General features: G+C 39.4%; 2 protein-coding genes across 3 annotated transcripts in view; both read left to right on the top strand.

Moving 5' to 3' along the window:
• Positions 1–1,730: 1,730 nt before the first annotated feature.
• On the top strand, positions 1,731–7,304 carry cunh5orf63 (chromosome unknown C5orf63 homolog). Of its 2 annotated transcripts, none has more exons than XM_015060029.1 (4): positions 1,731–1,983; positions 4,833–4,929; positions 5,925–5,981; positions 7,052–7,304. In XM_015060029.1, the coding sequence occupies exons 2-4, from the start codon at positions 4,834–4,836 to the stop codon at positions 7,220–7,222; spliced, it is 324 nt and encodes a 107-aa protein (XP_014915515.1). In that variant the 5' UTR covers positions 1,731–1,983; position 4,833; the 3' UTR covers positions 7,223–7,304. The 2 variants fall into 2 exon arrangements, with proteins under 2 accessions (XP_014915515.1, XP_014915514.1); XM_015060028.1 differs by having other exon boundaries at positions 1,739–1,983; positions 4,829–4,929; positions 7,052–7,303.
• A 1,362-nt stretch (positions 7,305–8,666) lies between these two features.
• The window catches only part of LOC106964479 (uncharacterized), a 34,112-nt gene continuing 21,382 nt past the window's right edge, over positions 8,667–21,396 (top strand). Inside the window, exons 1-5 of the mRNA XM_015060027.1 lie at positions 8,667–8,776; positions 9,625–9,716; positions 19,074–19,149; positions 19,966–20,006; positions 20,121–20,406. Coding sequence (XP_014915513.1) covers positions 8,682–8,776; positions 9,625–9,716; positions 19,074–19,149; positions 19,966–20,006; positions 20,121–20,406 — 590 coding nt within the window. The 5' untranslated portion in view covers positions 8,667–8,681. The remainder of the gene's footprint in view (positions 8,777–9,624; positions 9,717–19,073; positions 19,150–19,965; positions 20,007–20,120; positions 20,407–21,396) is intronic.

The raw sequence follows: 21,396 nt of genomic DNA, 5'->3' as shown, positions 1-21,396 counted from the left end.
CCCAGCCCCAGTCTTTCTCTCTAAATTGCCCCTAGGTGTGAGTGTGTGTGCATGGTTGTTTGTCCTGTCTGTCTCTGTGTTGCCTGGAGACCTGTCCAGGGTGTACTCCGCCTCTTGCCTGGAACGTTAGCTGGAGATAGGCACCAGCACCCCTCCCAACCCCACTGAGGGACAAGGGTGCAAAGAAAATGGATGGGTGTGGAGTGCAGGGGGCTCTGGTTTGGGAATTGTTCCAGTTTTTGCTTTAGACATATTCTGGGCAGAAGATTCTCTTGCTCAGTGTCCAACAACTATTGTATACAAATGTTAAAGTAAGAGGGATCTATGACAACGTTCCGGGAGTTCTGCCTTTGAGTTCTCATGAAATATGAAATGTCTTGGACAAAAGGATTTTTGTTTTTTTCTCACCACTTAGAGTAAAACACAAAGTCTAGAATCTGTTGAATGTGACATTATATATATATAGAGTGTCAGGAACATTTCTCTGTTCCTAACCGTAACACTATCCCAGTGGTGAAAGACGGAGGGGATGACATGATGTTGAAGGAATGTTGTCCTCAGTAAGGCAAAGCAAGTTTATACATGTAGCATCATTGGTACATGCTAATTCAGAAGTGCTTTACTGGAAAATAAAGAAACACAGAATTATAGTTAATGTTAACAATAGATAAAGCAGATGGTAGAAACAGAGAATATGGTCAGAGTTGATGGGAACCTTGGAAATCCTGGGTGTCCATCTCCAGTCCTCAATGGCCGGTGTCCTGACAGACAGCACCTTGTTACGTCCTACAAGGTTCTTTGTAGAATATAACAAAGCACCTGGCTGCACATGGAAGAAAAATTCAGATTAAAGGGATGATTTTGCAAAGACCGTAGTAATCGAGGCAGGTGTCCTGGATTCTGTTGTTAGTTTATAAATCACTGAACGGTTTAGCACCACAATACATTAAAGATCTGTTATTGCTGTACCAACCGTCTAGACCCCTGAGATCTTCTGGTTCTGGTCTGCTTTGCATCCCCAGAACCAGAACCAAACGAGGAGAAGCAGCATTCAGTTTCTATGCACCACGGATTTGGAACAAACTTCCAGAAAACTGTAAAACAGCTGAAACACTGGGTGCCTTTAAATCTCAACTTAAAACCCACCTGTTTAGAGTTGCTTATGGTTAAATTAGGATTAGAGAGTGGGTTTTGATGTCTTCAATGTATTTGATGTTTTTATCTTTTCTTTTTACTGCTCTTTCTCACTGTTTGCGTTTTAATGATTTTTTTTAACTCTTTCTCACATGCTGTTTTTATTTGAATTATGTAAAGCACTTTGAAATGCCTTGCTGCTGAAATGTGCTATACGAATAAAATTTGATTTGATTTGATTCTATTCCCAATATTAGATCATTTCCCGCATGTCTTCCCATTTTCTTAGTATGTAAGGTCACTCATTATTTACCCCTAACATAAGTTGAGATAATTTCATCACAGATGAACATTTTCTGAGAAACAATGTCTTTTTTTTTTACACTTAAAATTGTGGAATATGTGGCGCGGCGGTGACACAGGCGCAAAGCTCACGACCCCTGTCCTGAGGCCTCAGTCCTTGAAGCAGCTGTCATAGGCTTGAATCACAACCTATTGACCTTTCCCCTCTCATAGCCAACATTCCTGGCCAGTAGAGTAAAAAAAAAGCATAGAATATAACAAATGACCTGGCTGCTCCCTAAAAAAGTCATTTTGTCTAATTATTTCTTGAAAATACTCCACGAGTGAAAATAAAGTCCACAATTTCAATTAAAATGACCCACCGGTTAATTCCTCGCTCATATTGTGCTTTTTAAGGCCAGCAGAGGGAGCCCGTCGTTCACTGTGGGACACTCGTTCTGCTTTTCTTCTTCTTCTCCATGTGGCCGTGCATGGGTTGTTGGTATATCACGTTTCCAAACACCGCTGGCAGCAGACAGGGAGCAGAGGAAGGACCTCACTAAGCAGGTAAAAGCTTTCCAGCCGCCGCTGCTGTTGTTGTTCCACCGGGCAGGCTCCTCTGACTGTGAGCTGTGGACCCGAGTAGAGCAGAGTCCTGCAGCCATTGTGGCTCCAAAAGAGGCGCAGCTGACTCCGGTGACTTTCCTGACCCAGCAATTAGTGTGTAAAACCGGACAGAGAAGGTCGCATTTCGCGACAGCTGTTCCAGTCTGTCTCCATCCTGAAACTGTTGCTTTAAGCACCGTGACTGAAACAAACCTCCAGGTGAATTTCAGTCCGTTAAACTACAACAGTTCTGAAATCGCTCCTGCTGGAAGGCGCTCAGTCAGCTGCTTCAATATGTGGCAGAAAAACACAAACGACGTTAACACAAGCCTAATTCTGCGAACGAATCTGCAGTTAACGGACTTTTTAGACTCTCATTGCTGTTGCAGCTGCTGGTGGGCAGGAATCATTCCAACCACAGAGCTGGTTGGAAGGAATTCCAGACGTTCATCTGCTGCCTGGGTCCAAACTCAACCAAAAATACAGACCAAATAAAGCTGACGACAATAATGCAAATAAGTAAAACAGCAATTTTTTTTCGTCTCACTTTTATCATATTAGCAATTAAACTGTTATATCAGAACTAAGTTAGTAAATCTAAAGTTGTATGTATTACGTAAAAACGCTATCCAAACCAACTTGATCCTATGTGGAATATAATTTAAAATCAATAATGAAATGTGACTAATCACATTTTAACATGGTTCAATTTATCTGCCACACTAATTGTTGTGGCAGATAAATTGCTGCAGCAATTGGCGGCAATTAATTGCCTGACAACACAAAGCAGGCTTAAAGAAATCACAATTCCATTCAACATTGTTTGAATTCATTAATTTTTCCTCTTCTTGATCTGAATTCCACTCGCAGTTTAATGATGTTGGACATGGGATGTGTGTCAGAGCTGGCCGGCCTGTTGACAGCACATGCATGGCTAATTCCAGAATACTGTGCTGGTGCATTGGAGTGTAAATGAGGATCAATAAGTGATCTCCTCCTTTGTTGATAATCATCAACAAACTTCATGCTACTGCCTGTCACATCGGGCCACCCCTCCTAAACATGACCGGTTAGAATATCTGTTCATGAATTCAAAGGACTGAGCTGTTTGTCAATGCAGCGTTACTCAAAGAATATAACGTCTTTTATATATTTTTTTTCAGTAAATGTTACACTTCATCTGGAACTTTGACTAAGACTTTTTGACACTATATGTATTTGTTTGATTTTAGATTTTTTTTTTTAAATTACTGGGACAACAATATACTGTAATATGGTAATTTAATCTGACTGGTGTCACCAGAAAGTGTGTGGGTGTGTGTAGAGCATTTATCATACTTAATACAGTCTTTCTTACTGGATTTTTCTCCAGTCCACATAAATAACTAGAACTGAAGATTCCAGAATGTTCTTTAACCTGACAGAGCCTGGACCTAGGCTAACTTCTCCTTGTATAAACCAAAGCAAGAGTTGTGCTGTATTCTCAACAGGTAGTCAAACTTGCTCCCGGTGTGTGATGGACTCCTCCGGGTGTGTGTGTGTGTGTGTGTGTGTGTGTGTGTGTGTGTGTGTGTCTGTGTGTCCCTTGTCTCCTGGGGGTTCATGGACAGGATCTCAAGGCGGAACTGTAGAGAGGAGAGTGTCTGGTGTGAGAACATCAGGGTTTCGTCTCTGTTTTCTGCACATGGTGTGTTTCTGTTGCCGTTTTCAGACCATGACCTTCGGTGTACACTGGAGCTGCTCTAAGTTTGAAGCCATGGTTCTTGACTGGATAAAGGTGGACTGCTCCCTCTGGTGGAGGAGTTTAAGTATCTTGTTTTCTTGCTCTTGAGTGACAGTAGATTGAAGTGGGAGATGAACTGATGGTTTCTGTCTCGGTCTGCAATAATCCAGGTTTTGTTCTGGTTTGTTTGTATGAGGGAATGGCTGACCAAAAAGTGAAACTTTTGATTTTCCAGTCTATTTATGTTCCCACTCTCATGTACAGTAAACAAGATCCTGGATGTTAGTGCCTGAAAGGAGGTTCATCTGTAGAGGTGCCAGACACCTTAGGACACTAGAGCTCAGAGTTGAGCTGCTGCTTCTTTGCATTGGCCCCAAGAATGAACTGGAGAGTGTTGTTGTTGACGGAGAGTGTTGTTGTTGACGGAGAGTGTTGTTGTTGACAGGGATGTTGTCTTTTCCTCCTGGACCCGTTATCCCTGAACCTGATCCTGGATATGTGGAAAAATATGACTAGAAGTGATTGTGGGTGATGGATATTCAAAACTATAGGATGTATCACCACTTTGCCAAGATCTAGAAGACGCCAGTCACCTCAAATAAAACAGTACTGGTTAGGCTGTTTAGGAACTACCTGGGAACTGTGAAAGCCCAGTGGATGTACTGGGCAAAAGCCCAGTAGGTCCACTGATGGATTAGACCTCTGGCCAAGACAAATGTCTAAAAAGATTAATGCCCCAATTACAGAAAGATTGAGTGTTCCCCCACTGCCCCACATTGCTAAACTGTATGTTTGGAGGAATCATGGTGAACCTGCGCCAGCTGCCAAACATTCTGCTATGAGTGAAGTTCATCCTGCTATAGCAGGATGAACTTCACTCATAGCACCTCAAATAAATCCTGAAGTGTTTGAAACATGGCAGCCATGTGTTCCTCAATAGAACAATGACCCAAAAATCTCACTAGAAACTTTCTGCAAATGTAATGTTCATTCAGGTCTCGTAGGAAGCTTGGTTCAGTGTGTAAAAATTCAAGAGCATTGCCTCCTGCCTGGAATTAACCCCTTTAACATCTCTGTTCTCAGACAGGATGTCTATGCACAGGACATTGTGTGGCCGTCCTGCTCTGCAGCTCTGCAGGATGTTTTCATCCAGATCTTTACCTACTCTCACTCTGTTCACAAAGGTAACACTGTCACAAAACCCAACATGCCTCATTTCACCCCACAGAGTGAGGGTATTTTTTTCCATTCATAATAGAAAGCAACATTTCTATTAGAGATGCACCGTGACATTGGCTACCGACTGGAATCGGAAGATTTTTTTTATTATTTATTTATTTTTGCCCACTTTCACCAAACTGATTGGTGAAAGTTTGGTTGGAAACTCAAAAATATGATTATTTTTTTCCAATCAGAGAAGACGCCATACCTGAGCCAACCTGCCGGGTCGAGCTGCTCTCACTACTCTTCTATGTGGAAGGTGTTATTGAGGGACGAAAGCCGAAAGTTTGACTCTGGTGTTTTAAAACCAAGGCAGAGGAAGAACAGGTCCGTTAGAGCAATAACTGGAACTGACACTGGTCAATTTGCTCCTCTACCTTTTTGAAACTTTTGCGGTTTTGGTCGATTCTTACCTGACATTTGGGCCTCCCACCTCAAGACAGCTCTTTGTATGCTTTCGTTGAATTGGAGGAGTGATTTGATATCCATAGAAACCAGGGGAGGCTGAATGTATTGGAGCAAAGGTACTCTGTTTGATTCTTCTGTTGGCAGCTTTTTGGAAATCTTTTAGCCAAGGTAAGGATCTACATCTTTTTTTAATTGACACAGAGACTGATGTTTGCAGTTAGTAATGGCCCCCTCAGACAGTGTAAATGTGAAATATAAATCATTTTATATTTTTTATATATATATATTTTTTTACATAAGACCCTGTTTTACAATCACCTCGGCTGCTTACATAAAATAAATAATATTTAGATTAACTATAGAAACCGGACAAGCTAAAATTGGTTCAATCTTTATAAAAACTTGAGGTTGAGAAAATCCCTGATCGGTGCATCTCTAATATTTAGTTTGTTACTTCAGTGGTGTTAAATATATACATCTTGTTAGTATTTATGTACAGTGAGATGACCTATAAACAGGAATAAATTCAAACTGATTTTTCTCTCTGCAGGATCCATGTCCACTGTGTGATGAAGCTAAAGAGCTGCTGCAGCCATTCAAACACAGGGTGAGAATTTAATTCTTCTACCAACTTCTAGTTAATTTCTGATGTTCCTCAACCTACATTTGGTTTTCTCTCAAATCTGTTTCAGTGGCCAGGCCACAGTAGACATGGGAGTAGGGAAGCACCAATCCACTTTTTTTCACTTCCCATAGAGATATGAGGTTCAGCATCGGCTGATACCAATTTGATACAGAAGAACCAAGATGAATTGACTTAAAACATGCTTTTTAAAACACAGGTCTTAAATGTACTGAATTACAAATTTATTTACCAACAATGTACCAGTACATCACACTTTAATACACAAAAAACTTCACAAAATTGGTCAATCATGTGAAAACAACTTTCATTGGTTCAGTCAGTGCAGTTAGGAGTAGAACAGCCAATGAAAAATAAATGATAAAGAAACTGAAACTCACTAACCAACAGGTTGACTACCTTGGTCAGACATGTAAAAATAAACGTCAACAAACCTTTGCTTCCTTCTTATAATGTAAAAAATAATAAAGCTTGATGTTGTTCAGACTACAAAGCATAGAATTAGACTGAATAGATCTGTTCTTATGGATTGCACACATTGTCACCGATGCCCCATCTAGAATTTTTTAAAATATCAGGATGGATATAGACATTATTATCAGATCGGTCGATCTCTACATGGGATGTATGATAACCTTGAGTAAATATACCACAGTTCAATTTATTTTGCAGCTTCAGTTCAATACAGAAAATTTGCAATTATTCCCATTTAAGATTATGATTCCTTGAGGGCCGAGGAAGGAATCGTAGTGGTCAACCATGTAAAATCCCAGAGATGGAGGATACTGACGTCACCAACTTCCTACAGAGTTGATGACTGCAGACCTCCAAACCATATAGTTCAAACAGCAAAGGTCTGTGGATAAGTTTTAAGATTTTCAAAGTTAATCTCATCCCCATTATCACATGGTAGCCATAGCTTTTCTTTTGTTTGACCATCGTAAAAGCCATGTAATAATCGGTCACCTCTACTGTAATTATTTCCACCCTTGGTTTCTGTTGATGACCTGTCCGTCTCTCTGTGCTTCATGTAGTTTATCCTGCAGCAGGTGGACATCAGTCTCCCAGAAAACAGGCAGTGGTGGGACAAGTACAAGTGGGACATCCCAGTGTTCCACCTGAATGGTCAATATTTGATGAAACACGGAGTGGATGCTGCATTGCTGGACAAACTGCTTCAAGATATTGAGAAGAAAAACATGTGATGAGAATCTTTTGTGTTTTAGTTATTTGAGCTAATGTCTATTTTAATTATCAATAAAAACAACTTCCCAATAATTCATTGGTTGTCTTCTGTCTGTCAGCTTGTGTTTGCCTAATTTTGTTATTTGGACATATTTCCTCCTGTGGAGTTGTTCTCATCTTAGCTCATACAACAAATATCCAGTCATGAGGACAGGGTGGATCTTTAACCAAGTGAAATATCCTTGTCTTTAAGATGAGAGATTTTAACCAAGGCAGAATATAAGCATCGTTTGTTGAAGGAATGAGGGTTTTGGGTGAAATTGTGACCAAACCCTTGTAAGGAACAGGATGTTCCCAGTCTGGAGTGGTATTTATGAAAACTGGTCCAAGTAAGGAAGAGAGGTGAACGTGGACATCGGCCATCAAGATTCATTTAGTTGGCAAAGGCTGGCCTGTGTGTTCTGATCCTAGAAACCATCTACTGTAGTTAAAAATGTTGACAAGTTTTAGAAAACACTGGTCTACATAGCCAGACCAGCTACGGTGCTCATGCAGAACACTCCCACCGCTGCAACAACCAACACATGGGCATCAGAAGTGGACAACTGATAAATCAAGTTTTCCCCAGGGAGTTCATCACTTACCCAGAACAAAAGACGGTAGGATGCAGTATGGGGAAAAGACTAGAGGGCGTAACCAGTGATGGAATGGATGTTGTTCTGCTAGAAATCCTTGAGTCCTACTGTCCATGTTGATGGTTCTTAAAACCAAGGTATTACTACAATCCATGTGTGCCCATTCGTAGAAACGGTCTTTCCTAAAGGCTACAGTCTCTTATAGCAGGACAACGCTGCCTGCAGCAAACTAAAAATGCTTCAAGAATGTTTAAGGGAGCTCATCAAAGAGCTTGAGATTTTGATGTATAATCCAAATTCCCCACTTCCCAATCCACACCAGCATCTCTGGGATGTTCCGGACAAACAAGTCTGATCTGTGGAGGGTTCAATTCAAACAAGCTGTTAATAACTTGGTGTCAGATCCCACAGTACAGAGCTCTTTGGGCAACAAACGGTTGACCAATACATCAATAGAGTCCCTTCATCAAAAGATAATGTGGAAGAGTTGTACAGAGAATGCCACAGCTTTCCAGTAAACCTTGTATCTCCTGAAGAAACTGTTTAGAAACCAAGACATTGTCATGTTTTACTTAAACCAGTCTTCATGTTTTGGGCAGACAAAACTCCAGGCAAACCTTCACCAATTTGTCAAACAAGATGAGAAATGTGTCTGAACATGACACCTGAGTCACATGGCTCCGATCCAGTGAGCTCATTAATATTTAGCCTGAAAGTGGAGCAGGACCGGCTCTCAGCCAATCCCAACCCAGCTTCTTTCTATGTGACCTGGAAGTGGTATTTTGTGATGTTTTGTGTGTGGGGGGGCAGAGGGTGGTTGTCATGGAGAAGTCTGTTTCATGTAATGGCGTCTAGCAGTTACAGCAGCAGATCTGTGGATGTTCAGGTTGCTTTGCAGAAAGCCAAGAAGAAGATCTGTGATCTGCAGCAGCAGCTGGAGTAAGAACCAAACTCTGTCTGGTGTGTTCTCTGTGGTTCATCTGTTGGCAGCAAACGCAGAATAATATACTGCTGGTGACCAAAAACTGAAGGATGACAGGAAGTCATCACTGATGATGTTTAGACATCAGTAATGTAATGGCCAAGAACTTCAGCATTTTGTTTTAATATGTAATAAAGCAATTATGCATTATGCCATTTACATACATGACTGAAGACTGAAATGTTTTAGATTTTTTGGTTCTTTTCTTTAGCCAGAGGGATTGGAAAATCTGGCCTGGACTGAGATCCATATGCTAACAGAATACTAAGTTACTGAGATACAGAGTCAACATCCAGGAAGTATCTGGGTCCATGTGACCTAATGTCATCACGTGTATGGCATAGCTGGGGACCAGCGTAGTGAACTGATTCATCCGGCAGTGTGACCAGTCTTACTGGAAGGTGAACTGGTCTGACCTGTCTGTGTTTGTTCCACACCGGGTCCAGTCTCCATGCTTGGTTGCTTTAAGGAGACAGGAAGTCAATGTTTGCTCATATTGCTTTGCTGCTTTTCAGTCCGTGTGCCAAACATGAGAATATTGTGAGTAGTTTGATGTAGTTGGAGGAGGTGATAGAGGATGATGTGGACCATCAAGCAGTCAGGCGCTTTAAGCTTCTGACTGGACCATTTCTGAAATCATAGCTGTGGAAATATTTTACTTACAGGTATGTTTGATGTCTCAAATTTTTTTTTACAAATGAACATGTGACACGTTTTGTACTGTTTTAAAATGTATATCACACACAAGTGTTGGAATTGTGATTGTGAATCTAATGTGTTTTCTGTTTTTTTGTTTGTTTTTCAGAGAAAAGAGTTTGGAGGATCCAAACGTCATCAGTTCTCCATCATGGACCTCCAAGAAGGAACTCAGGGACTCGCTGGTGGATATGTACAGAGGTAAATTCCGACGTGTTTTCAACGGCAATCTGACTGTAACTCATCAGATCTGCAATGCAGTAGTTTGTCCATGTAGGGGCGCTGTGCTCCTTCAAACGCCATTACGCTGACACCGTAGGTGATCTGCTGTGGCTATAACTGGGCTTCCCTCTTTTGAAGTAGTTTAGTTTTATATTCCACTCTGAATTGTTTATGTTTCACATTTTGTCAACCTGGAATATGTTTTAATGGAACGTTCCATGATTTTGTGTACAATGGTTTTTAAAATCAATTTAATAATAATAATAATACTCAAAAAACCTCTTTTTATCCGAAACCCAATAAATCAAATTGTTCAAAGAGTGGCCTAGGGGGCATTTCTGGCCCTTTCAATGGTTTTTGTTAATCCCAAATGCGATCGAATGATGCCGATGGAAACCTTTTAATGTTTTCGAGGAAGATTTTTTATTTTTATTTCAGATAGAAAATATTTGGAAATATCAGCTCTGAGTTTTCCTTTAATTTTCAATTCATTGTAAAAAGAACCACAAACATTCACCAGCTTTTACTCAAAATGCAGACTTGGGAGCAGCATTTTATTAAATGTGACTTTATACAGCAAGTATATTTGAAGAAAGAGAGATCATATCCAATTGTTGTTGTTGTTGAGCCATCAGCATTTATTGCTGACCAAACTAGAAGAGTTGACCCCTAAAAACCAACTTATAGGAACCTATAAGCCATTTTTAATAAGGTGTAAAAGCAAGATCCCTTTTCCAGATAACATCGTTACTCTGTTTCATTCAAATATTACATGTTTGTTTTGATGTTAAGTTTATCTGAATTATAACTTATTGACAATTTAGTACACATGACAAAAATCTCGACACCACCATCTTCATAAAATCTATCAGTAGCCTTTAGAGGTCATCCAATCTGTAAACACTGTAAATAAAGCTGTTGTGTTTCTGGCCTCAGAGGTTCATCAGGCAGAGAGCAGCGCCATGGAGACCAAGTAGGCCAGCAACAGACCAGGGAGGAAGTGGAGAAGTTTAAAGTAAAGTTAGAATGTAGGACAACAGGAGCTGCCTGTGCTAACTTTGGATGAGCTGCAGAGATCCACTGCTCAGGTGGTGGAATCTGGAAAAAAGTCACAAGAAGTCCAATTCATAGTTTTTGGATTTTACAGCGGCGATGTGGAGAAAAGTCATTTTAGTGTGACGCAAAACTAACCCCACACAGCAACTCTGAACACACCATTCCTACAGTGACACCTAGTGGTGGCGGCAACATTCTGGGTGGAGGACAGGAGCTTGTGTAAGTTGAGGGAAAGATTGAGTGTAGCCAAAATAAAGTCCATTTTTAAAACAAAATTGGGCCAAAATTCTAATTTTTAGACGTGTAAAACCTCTAATCATGCCTTTATGTATTGTAAAGGTTTAAGCTGAAACATAGATTTAAAACTTTATAATATATAACAGACATGGATTAAATTCATTGTCTGTTTGCTCCTTTTATTGAATGTGTTGGTTCAGCTCATCAGCTTTAGTCTTGATTAAAATGTTATTTTTCTTTAGATGCAACAACACCAGCAATGTAAACAATATTCAACGTGTTTCTGTCTAGGAAAAATTACCAAAATTGGACATTTGCGTAAGCCTGATTATGAAAATAAACGGAACCTAAATGGAACCTAGCTTTAGTACGTGACTTGGTTTTAATCTCACTATAATCAAAAGAAGTAATTTCTGTTTAACTTTTATTCAGGAGTGAAGAAAGAATTTTTCAAATTGGCTAAAATAGTTATATTTTATTATGTTTTAGAGCTTTGAAGAGATGCTTGTAATTAACTGACTGGAGATTTTCAGTTAATTAATGAATATCAGCAGATATTGTGTATAAGTTATGCAGTAATACAACCACGTGAAGAGGGTCAAGGTTGTCATTTAGGAATTTTTCAATAAGTTTGCATTGCTGGTTGAGAATTAAAAAAAGTTGTTGTCACTTTGAAGTTGTTTGATTTGTACACGGTCCGGTGTACAGGTTGTCCCTGAATGCACCTTAACGGCTGAGCTGTTGGGCTATCCCGTCTCCTCAGAGGGAATCCTGCAGACATGTCTGCTGCTGTGCTGTCGGGTTTTAAAGCTGCACAGCGGACCACAGGTCCACACTCGGTTCTGCACATAAACATTCTACCGCTGTTCAGGTATAAAACAAGGCTCGGTCTGTTTGGCACATGTGTGCTGATCCAACCAGGCTTTACCCTATATTTTAATTAACACCAATTTATTAAAAACCTTTTTGTTCTTTTTCTTTTGCAAACACAACTTCCATTTGCTCAGATAATCTGAAATCATAATGTAGGTAATTATTTCCAGTCTGGTCAGAAGCCGGGCTGCATGATATCAAGAAAATGGAAAGAACTGAACTGTGTTTTTGTCTTTATGCTTTGAATTTATCCTTCTGCAACCTAATTCAACTTTTCTTCTTTTTTTCATCATACAGTGGATATTTTAACATCCAATAGTTCAATAACTTTTTCATTATTGACAAAATTCCAAGTCAACTTTAGTTGTATAGCAGATTTTAGCAGCAAACCAGTTCATAGTGCTGTACATGATGAAAATGGAACATAATGAACAATAATAATAATAATAAACATCATTTGAAAAGAAGAGGCAATGGAAGGTTGGAATCCAGGCTGAAATATTTTGTTTTCAGTTCTTCTTGATCAAAGACAACTCTAAACAAATGGATTTGTAGTCTAGATTTAAAGGAACTCAGTGTTTCAGTTGTTTTGCAGTTTTCTGAAAGATTGTTCCAGATTTGTGGTGCATAGAAGCTGAATGCTGCTTCTCCATGTTTGGTTCTGGTTCTGTAAACAGAGCAGAACCATACAGTAATCAATGTGACTAAAGATAAACACATGGATGAGTTTCTCTAGATCTTGCTGAGACATCAAACCCTTTAATCCTACAAATGTTGTTCAAGTGATAGAAAGCCGACTTTGTAACTGTCTTTATGTGTCTCTGAAGGTCCAGGTTGTAGTCAATCAATACACCCAGATTTCAGCATGATCTCTAGTTTCTAGCTGTAACAACTGAAGATGTGCGTTGTCTCTAGATTGTTCCTCTTTAGGACCAAAGATAATTAAATTTTTGTTTCTGTTCAGCTGAAAAATTCCATTTTGGATTGATTCATAATGTAGAGGTGTGTGTCATATGCGTATGGTAACTAATCTTATTTCTTGTTATAACCTAAGATAGTAGGAGCTTATAGATATTAAATAAGAGGAGTCCTAGATTTGAACCTTGAGGTACCCCATATGTGACTTCTGTCTGCTCTGATGAGAAGTTATCTATTGAAACAAAGAAATCTCTATCTCAATCTCTTTAGGTTAGACTTGAGATGGTCCATTGCTGTACCAGAGACCAGTCCAGCTCTCCACTCACAAATAAAATCAAAGTGCAGTGAGTCAAGATAGGACATTCTGCATGGAGGACAATGAAGTCTTGGTTATTGGATGGACCTATTGCCTCAGCTTGTTGTTGATCCAAGAAGACCAAATGTTACCAGATCCCAACTCTAATTTAAAGGACGTTTGAGTCACAGATGATGACAAAATTTTTAAAACGGTATGTTAGTATGATCCAGAGAGTTAGAGGCTCGACAAATAGTTCCTATAGTGTTCAGAAACAGTCCACAAAAAATAAAGTCTAATAATCCGAAACAAACCAGGTGCCAGCTTTAAAAGTGTAGGACCTTTGAGCTGGGATCTATCAAAGGTTCTTTTTTCATCGAGAATGCACACACACATGTGAACACGCACACACACACACACACACACACACACACACACACACTTTATACATGCACAGTGTGTTTAAGAGCTTTAATTTATTGACCAAAGCAGACTAAAGAGTGAATAAGAGGAGAGAGAGAGGAGACGATTGTATGAACAGTCTTTAATCTGCTAAGTGGGTGGTCTACAAATACAAACACACACACACACACACAAGTTCGTATTTCTACCCATATTAGGACTTTGTATTGGCTTCCATTTATTTTACTAACTGCACTGATGTCTAACCCAAACACCTCCCCTAACCATCCACATTTGTTTGTTTGTAACCTTAACCAAAACTTTAATCCACAGCATACCTGTAAACCTAGCCGCTAACTCTAAAGTGTCTACATGCACTCACTCACACACACACACACATGCACGCGTGCACGCGCAGTCTCTATTGCCAAAACGGCATTTCCCTTCATGGGGACCAAGAAAATGTCCCTACAAGGAGCAGTGGTCCCCACAACCCAACATTGTAGACAGAAATAGATCCCCACAAGGACATAAGAACCTGGTGCACATGCACACACACACACATGCAAGCTTTCTCTGCTTTGCTTTTTCAGAACAGTGCATTGACTTCAATTCATTGAGAAGTACTAAAAGTTTAACTCTGACCCTTCATCTATTCTACCCAGCGCTGCCCTTCACACCTTTAACCCTCTATCCAACCAGAACCTCTGCCTCATCAGAACCAGACTTCTGTGTCCTTGAGGATGACTGGTGTCGACAAAAGTGTTTTCGGACCAGAAGATTCGAAGGAATCTCTTTGTCATAAGAACAAAGCAGCCACATTTTCTACAATTATACCTAATGCTATAGCAGCTGGACAAAGAGTGGACTATAGAGTAGACGGAGGGTAACTCCACCGTCTGCATGTATTTCTGTTTTTGGTGAGAACAGTATGAGGAAACATAAACTGAACTACATGAAATCTGGACATATTTCATTATTTTCACGGCTTTAACGCTGTTCAGCAGGTAGCTGAGTATATAACGGTTACTAACCTGACAGTTGTATTTAATTCAAGTATTTGTTTCAAACATTTCATGTTGTGTTAAACTGATTTGGAAATGTTTCCTTTGGCCGAATTAATTTTGCAATGATGGGATTTATTTTTGCTAATTTTCTTATTTCATTATTTAAGGAACCAGAACCTGTTGTTTGTATGATTGCATCATTTTCACCAATATTCCTCATGATGCCTCTATTTTGCAGAGTGCATCAATCTCTCTCTGTTAAACATCCCCGCATCATGATGCTGCCGCCTCCATACTTCACAGTAGGGACTGTGTGACTTCTGAAATGTAACCCTGAGCTGAGACAGGAAGTGCTGGTTCTGCTATGATGTCAGACTGTGAGAACAAGGATTCTGCAAATCTGATCATCAGTGATAAATCATCAAAATATCCTGTAATACCCATAAAGATGTTTTCAGTCATTTTTTTCTAGAAGGGGATAAACTGAACAAAACGTCAATTAAACACAGCCATAATTTTAGTTCTTTGTAAATCGAAACCCTGTTTATGTTATTTTATGATCTTTTGACAGATCCACGTCTCATTTCCTGTCAGAAACAAACTTTTTTGGTTGCATAACAACAATAATAGTAGTATAATTTTAAAACTTCAACACGTATGACTATTTCAGTCTGTAACAATATGTTGAGGTTGAACTATTTAGTTTAATTTGAAGTAATTCTTTGATTGTTTAACCTTTTATTAAAGGTCATTTGTGGATGAGAATCTATCTTCTTCTATGAAACATTGTTGAATCTGAAGCGCAAACAAACATTCTCACCGAAGAATTTCCTTCGTTTCTGACCTTATCGAAATGCATCACAGGTTTAGCTGTGTCTTTTTCCACTCAGGTGGCTGGCGCATTTGTAGAGTCTTATTGTTTTTAATATACATTGACATTGGAAAAATACACTGTGGATTTCAGCGTTTTCTGTTAAAATTTTTATCGGGTGCTGAAGTTGTTTAAACATGAAGTGAACAAAACAGGTTGCACAAAGTCATTTTTATTGTAAATATGACTTATTTTTAAAATGTCATAAAGATTTATCTTTAAGTAAAAAGAGCAAAAAGCTCAGACTGAGACTGAGGAAGAAATGGTAGCATATAGATTTCATGATGCTGGATCATAACCAGGATGAAAGCACAGCTTCAAAATACAGCTGCGTGTGTGTGTGTGTGTGGGGGGGGGCTCGGTGAATGCGCATATGAAACTGGGGGATTCGGTAGCTCAAAAAAGGTTAAGAACCACTGTTCTAGCTATTAAGAATAAAAGCAACTCTAAATAGGTGATCCTGATTTAAAGGTGTTTTGGCTGTTTTGAGGAAGTTTGTTCCAGATTTGTGGTGCATAGAAGCTGAATGCTTCTTCCTCATGTTTGGTTCTGGTTCTGGATGCAGAGCAGAACCAGAACCAGAAGACCTGAGAGGGTCTGGAAGGCTGATATGACAACTGCAGAACAGCTAAACTGTTCAGTGATTTATAAACTAACATCAGTATTTTATAGTTACTCTCTCAGTGAAGGACTGTAGAACTGGGTGAAGCTCTCTATCCTCCTTGTTTCAGTCAGAACACCAGCAGCAGCGTTCTGGATCAGCTAAAACTGTCTAATTTTTACATTTATTTTTTTATTTTAGTCAGAGTTGTGACTACACCGTTACAGTAATCAATGCGACTAAAGAAAAAAACACATGACCATTGGATTTTAAAGTTCAAAGTAGAACCTACTTTAAAGGGGCAGTATCATTTAAAATTGACTTTTTTGACCTTTATATCGTTTTATAATGTTATGTCATCAAAAACATACCTGAAATATTGCTCTGATTCTTTCAAGCTTGTTTGAGAAATAATTTAATTCCCATGGCAACCATTCAGCTGTGCAAAATGCCTGGTTGGATGTAGCCCCGCCTTCAAGGCGCAGCTCCTCTTCACAGCTGCAGTTTCCAAGGTTCTCCCACAGAGCAGCCCTCCCCCCTGACTCCCTCACTTAGCTCCTTCAGACTAGCCAGCAGCAATTGGCAAACACCTGGTGGAACCCCCGTCCTGCTAAGCTCATTATAGAAGCTACTTCTGAGATATTGTTAAAGGGTTAACAGAGGAGCCATATTGTGATGACTTCCTGAAGGTGGAGTTTCAGAAAGAGCAGCTGTTTTTAAAGAGACAGAGGCCCATTTTCAAAACGTTAAACTACAAAGTCATATTCGATATATACAACATTTTTAGAACAATTGAAGGTAACATAATTACTTGATTGTGCTATAAATGCCACTATGTGCCTGGAAAATGCATAATTCTGCTTCTTTTAAAGTGTGAATAATTATAAGTGCTAAACTTTGGATCAGGATTGTATATTTGAAGCTGGAATCCAACCATGACTGAAGAGTTCTAAGAATCATGCAGCTGCTAACAAGCCAGCAGGAGATTGATTGGTTTATAGAACCTCATGCATTCAGTGGAGAAACATTTAAATGGTTGTATGTAACTGAAAATATATAACTGCTTGGTCTCAGTAACCTATCTATGGAAAGTGAAGCCTAGTGGTTGTGTTGTTTGGTTGTCAGGATAACAGGACGAACCTCGGGTCTGAAGCTGTGGTATTCATGACAGGATCCATGTTGTGAATCATACTTACTGTATGTTCTCTCTTCAGCATACGTGTATGTGGTGCAGGGGGCGGGGGGTATCAGTGGAAGGAGGGGTGAGGATCCTGTGTGTGTCGTCTCTATCCTTGGCTTAATGTCCATATCTAAATTCATGTGCGGCGTGGTGGCAGTGTGGTGACGGCGGGCCGGATCACAGGCGGATTGTGTTGGATTTGACTTGAAGCCTCTTTAATCATCGTAACACCATCATTAATATTCATGCAGTCAGCTGGAACACCCGGCACTCACAGCTCCAAACTTTCAGAACAAAATGTATTAAATACAGCTTAAAAAATTAATGGACTTTAGTTGATATTCCGTAAAAATAAAGGGCGGAGGCAGGGGGACGCACAGCTCCCCTTGTCTTCCCCCTTCTCCTCTGATTGGTTTATGCAGATTGCCTCTCTGATTGGCCTTTGTGTTTTCCCTTTTTTCTGCAGATTTTTTGAACTTGGACGAGACTTCAAAGCGATTGCGAGGCATGAACGGTCATTTAGAAGGATTTAAGCACATTATCACATCTGTAATTGTACATGAATAATAAGGAGAACTGCAGCGATCAATTAGCTCTGAGTCCACAAAAAGATCAGAAGCATGGGGAGGCAGAGGATGGCAGGAAATTAGAAAAGTTTCAAAGTGATGAAGAAAAGACGTCTTTTTAACTGCAATTCGGCTGCTGCTCAGCCGGAGCCCCAGCTTTGGGGTTTGTTTTGGTAAACCTGAGTGATTCAGCTGTCAGTCATATTTTCATGGTGGGCCCAAAACGATGTTTATGAGGTATACTCTAAAAATTTCATACATTTTCTGACATGTTTTTCATCTGAAAATTTAGGAATAAAAAGTCAGATATAATAAGTGAGTGGTACTGTTTAATATCAGCCAGTTATTATTGTTTCTAGAAAGATGATGATCAGAATTTTGTGATCGATCGACGATCTCTGGCTTTAGAAATGCTTTGATGGTGTTACCAGGTCTGACTCAGAGCCTGATATAATGAATAAGAAGAGAAGTGGAAATATTATTTTTCTAGTCTTCCAGTCAATCGCGCTTCTGAGTGTGTGAAGAGTCCCTGTAAAAGCAGAGTTCTTCTGTTATTTTGAGCACACTGACAAAAATGATCCATTTTAGCATCTCTGTACTGAGTGTGGATAGATTATAAAAACAGCATCTGGATCTGTAGATCATTATTTTAACTCTGAGATTATCAAGAGACGATTCCAAACCAGGCATTAGAGACGCGATTCGATTCTGATCTTTAGGGTCATAATTTAATTTAGAAATGATTTTTAGCTCAGAAACTATTTCCTCTATTCAGAAGCACATCTAGACAGGCTCTTTAAGTAATGTGACTGACAAAAGACGATGTAAGCAGAACATTTATTTAAAGCATTTCTATATGTTTTGAGCAGTCAGTATCTTAGTAGCTCTAGATAATCGCTTGTTTAACTTCATGTTAGTTTTCCAACTAACAGTGTTAAAACAGACTGACTACCATAAAGATGGCTAACAGTGGCTCCCTCATATGAAACCTCTACTGCAGGACATAATGCACCTCAAATCTGTTGTTTTAATGAAAAAATAAAAGAACTGAAAAGTTTGTAAAATAGTGTTTTCTTGAACTGATATCTTCATGAACTGAGGCCCGGCACCGTGTAGCCGTTAGCTTTAGCCTCCAGAAAAAATGTCTCGTATGTATATAAACAGAAATATTAAACAATGTTTATTTATTTATTTATTTTTTACTGTAGGTAAAAAAATATTCATCATAACAACTAATCTGAAGTGATATTTTAAACAGCAGATTTTAGGAGCTGTGCAGTTTGTCGGTTTGTCTTTAACCTGTGAGTTTTTTCTCGTATTTTCTTCTTAGTTAATCCCAAAGTAAACGAGGAGCTGCGCCAACGCCTGCCTTCACCTTCCAGGCATCACCTTAGCAACACAAACAGGTGGTGCACCACACTCACAATCTGCAGTCATGGCCAAAAGTTTTAAAAAATGAAACGCATTTTGTTCGTCACACACATTCCTGTTTAAGTGCTGTCTTATCGGTTTGTTAATACAAAACTTTAGCAACTTAAAACATTTTTAGTTGAGAAATTCATTAACTTCATTGAAAGTGTTTGTATTGACAGCACTGACTTCTCAGGATATCAGCTTCTGGATCAGAGTCTCTCTGTTGGTTTTACTTTGAGACACTTCTGAGTGACTCTGCACACATTTTGGGGGTCAAATGTTGAAGCTGGAGAATTTTAACCCAGCTCTTTATTTACAGCAGTTCTTTCAGGCAAAGTAGTGAGTGATCCCCATACCTGAATGATCTCTGGTAGCTTCACTGTCAACATGATATTGCAATGGTAAACGGAACATGACTAGATCACACTTATGTCCTTGGAGGTACACATTCATTGATGTTTATTATATTTTTAAGCAAATATTCTCATGTGATTCCATGTTAGATTTATTCTGTATAAACTGCCAGCATAAGAACTGAAGCAGTAGAGTTTATAGACAGCAGAATTCTGTCAGTCTCTGGACCTTTGGTGCAGTAGTTACAGGATTTTTGCAGCTAAATCTCTGACTTCCTGAAGACTATAAGAATTCTAGTCTGATTGATTTTTGGTCTTGGTTGACAGTAAACATCTGATGCGTTTACTGTCAACCATCTGTATGTAGATATACAGATGCTGCATGTCTACAGATGCAGACATGCTGCATCTGTAGGGGTTTAAGAATCATGACTCCCTGTTCTCCATGGTTTACAGATCAGGAAGTAGCCTGAGTCTGGACCACAGCTCACCTCAGGGTAAGTCTGTCTGTCTGCCCGTCGCCCTTCTTTCCTACCAACTTAGAGAATTCCCAACCCACTGATATATTTTTTCTCCTGTTTTTCTGACTTGTTCTTGTGTCTGCCTCTCAGCCCCTTCCTGCCTTCCAGAGTTACCAGTCTGTTGCTCTCCTAGCTCTGACCGGTCCCCTGCCTGGAGGACTGCCTCTCTTGTTTCGCCTCCGTCCATCAGGAGCGCCTCGGCTGCACTGTGTTCAGGCTTACCAGGAGGCAGAGGGGAGATGGAGGCAGGCATCCTGCAGAGCGATGACCCTTTTCCTTGGGCAGAGAGCTCACAGAACTGTTTAGATGAAGAAGGAGCATTAAGAGGTCCAAAGAGTCCAGTCTTAGAAAGAAACCTGGAGCCTGCTGGAAACAGGTGAGAGCCTAGTTAGTGTCTGCTAGTAGTAGTAATGTAATACTACAAATATTTCTACTCTTTGTTTTAGAGTGATGGTTATGCTAAAGCAAAAGTTAAGCTAAAAAATGTATCATAACTTCCATTTTGGTTTTTGTTGTTTGCGTTTTGTTGACCCTTCTGGGCCACTATAAATCTCTGTTGATTGTAGAATCATCCAGATCAGGACTGATCAGCGCAAATATTTTTCTATTATTATTTAACATTATAATATTTATTTATATTTTAAATTCGAAATGCACTTAATAAGTAAGGTCGTGATTCTGTGTTTGGTGAACTAGCCCTTTAGCTCTTTGTGGATATGAAGGTCAAATCACTCCATTAACATTTTATTTACATATTTTCTACCTCTGTCACCATTTGTTTTTTCTGCCATTAGCATAAAATGCTGCTGCACAAACAGCTTAACAAAAGTCAGCTTCTTTTTCCATTGTTGTGCTCCATCTTCTGCCTTGCTTTCATACTGCCAGGCGTCCTGATGAGCAGCTGGGATTAGTCGACTCTGTCAACCAATAAAGACTAATCCAGGAAAATCAAGAGTCAGACATCGATACACACGGTTTAAAGTGCATACCTTCATATCTGGGGCTATTAATAACAGCTTACATGTTTAACCAGACAAAGTGACATGATAAAAGGCAGCTAGGTAGTATTTTGCAAGACAAACTTCTCTTGAGGAGAAATGTTGCATTTTGAGATTACAAGATCTTTGTACTGCAAAAAGCACAAAGATCTTGTGCTTTTTCCAATGGCAGCTATGCTAATATGTAATTTATATAAGAATGAAAATAAATCTTGTGGTTATTGAGGATTTAAAAGCAGAATGTACAGCAAGAACTGGTCAGGGCCTAAAACAAACTCTTGAGGAACTCCTCAAGTAGGCCTGTCACGATAACAAATTTTGCTGGACGATTAATTGTCTAAAAAAATTATTGCGATAAACGATAATAT

Source organism: Poecilia latipinna, unplaced genomic scaffold (assembly GCF_001443285.1).
Source record: "Poecilia latipinna isolate Pla-1442-1.1 unplaced genomic scaffold, P_latipinna-1.0 Scaffold1678, whole genome shotgun sequence".
Classification (NCBI taxonomy): domain Eukaryota; kingdom Metazoa; phylum Chordata; class Actinopteri; order Cyprinodontiformes; family Poeciliidae; genus Poecilia; species Poecilia latipinna.
Note: the sequence above shows the minus strand (reverse complement) of the source record. Positions and strands in the feature narration are given on the sequence as shown.

What these genes read in the sequence shown, in the direction of transcription:
- cunh5orf63 (XM_015060029.1), top strand. Translation starts at nt 4,834, where the DNA reads ATGTCTATGCACAGGACATTGTGTGGCCGTCCTGCTCTGCAGCTCTGC. An exon ending in CTCTCACTCTGTTCACAAAG is followed by an intron (nt 4,930 to 5,924) that starts GTAACACTGTCA and finishes TTCTCTCTGCAG; the next exon opens with GATCCATGTCCACTGTGTGA. An exon ending in TGCAGCCATTCAAACACAGG is followed by an intron (nt 5,982 to 7,051) that starts GTGAGAATTTAA and finishes TGCTTCATGTAG; the next exon opens with TTTATCCTGCAGCAGGTGGA.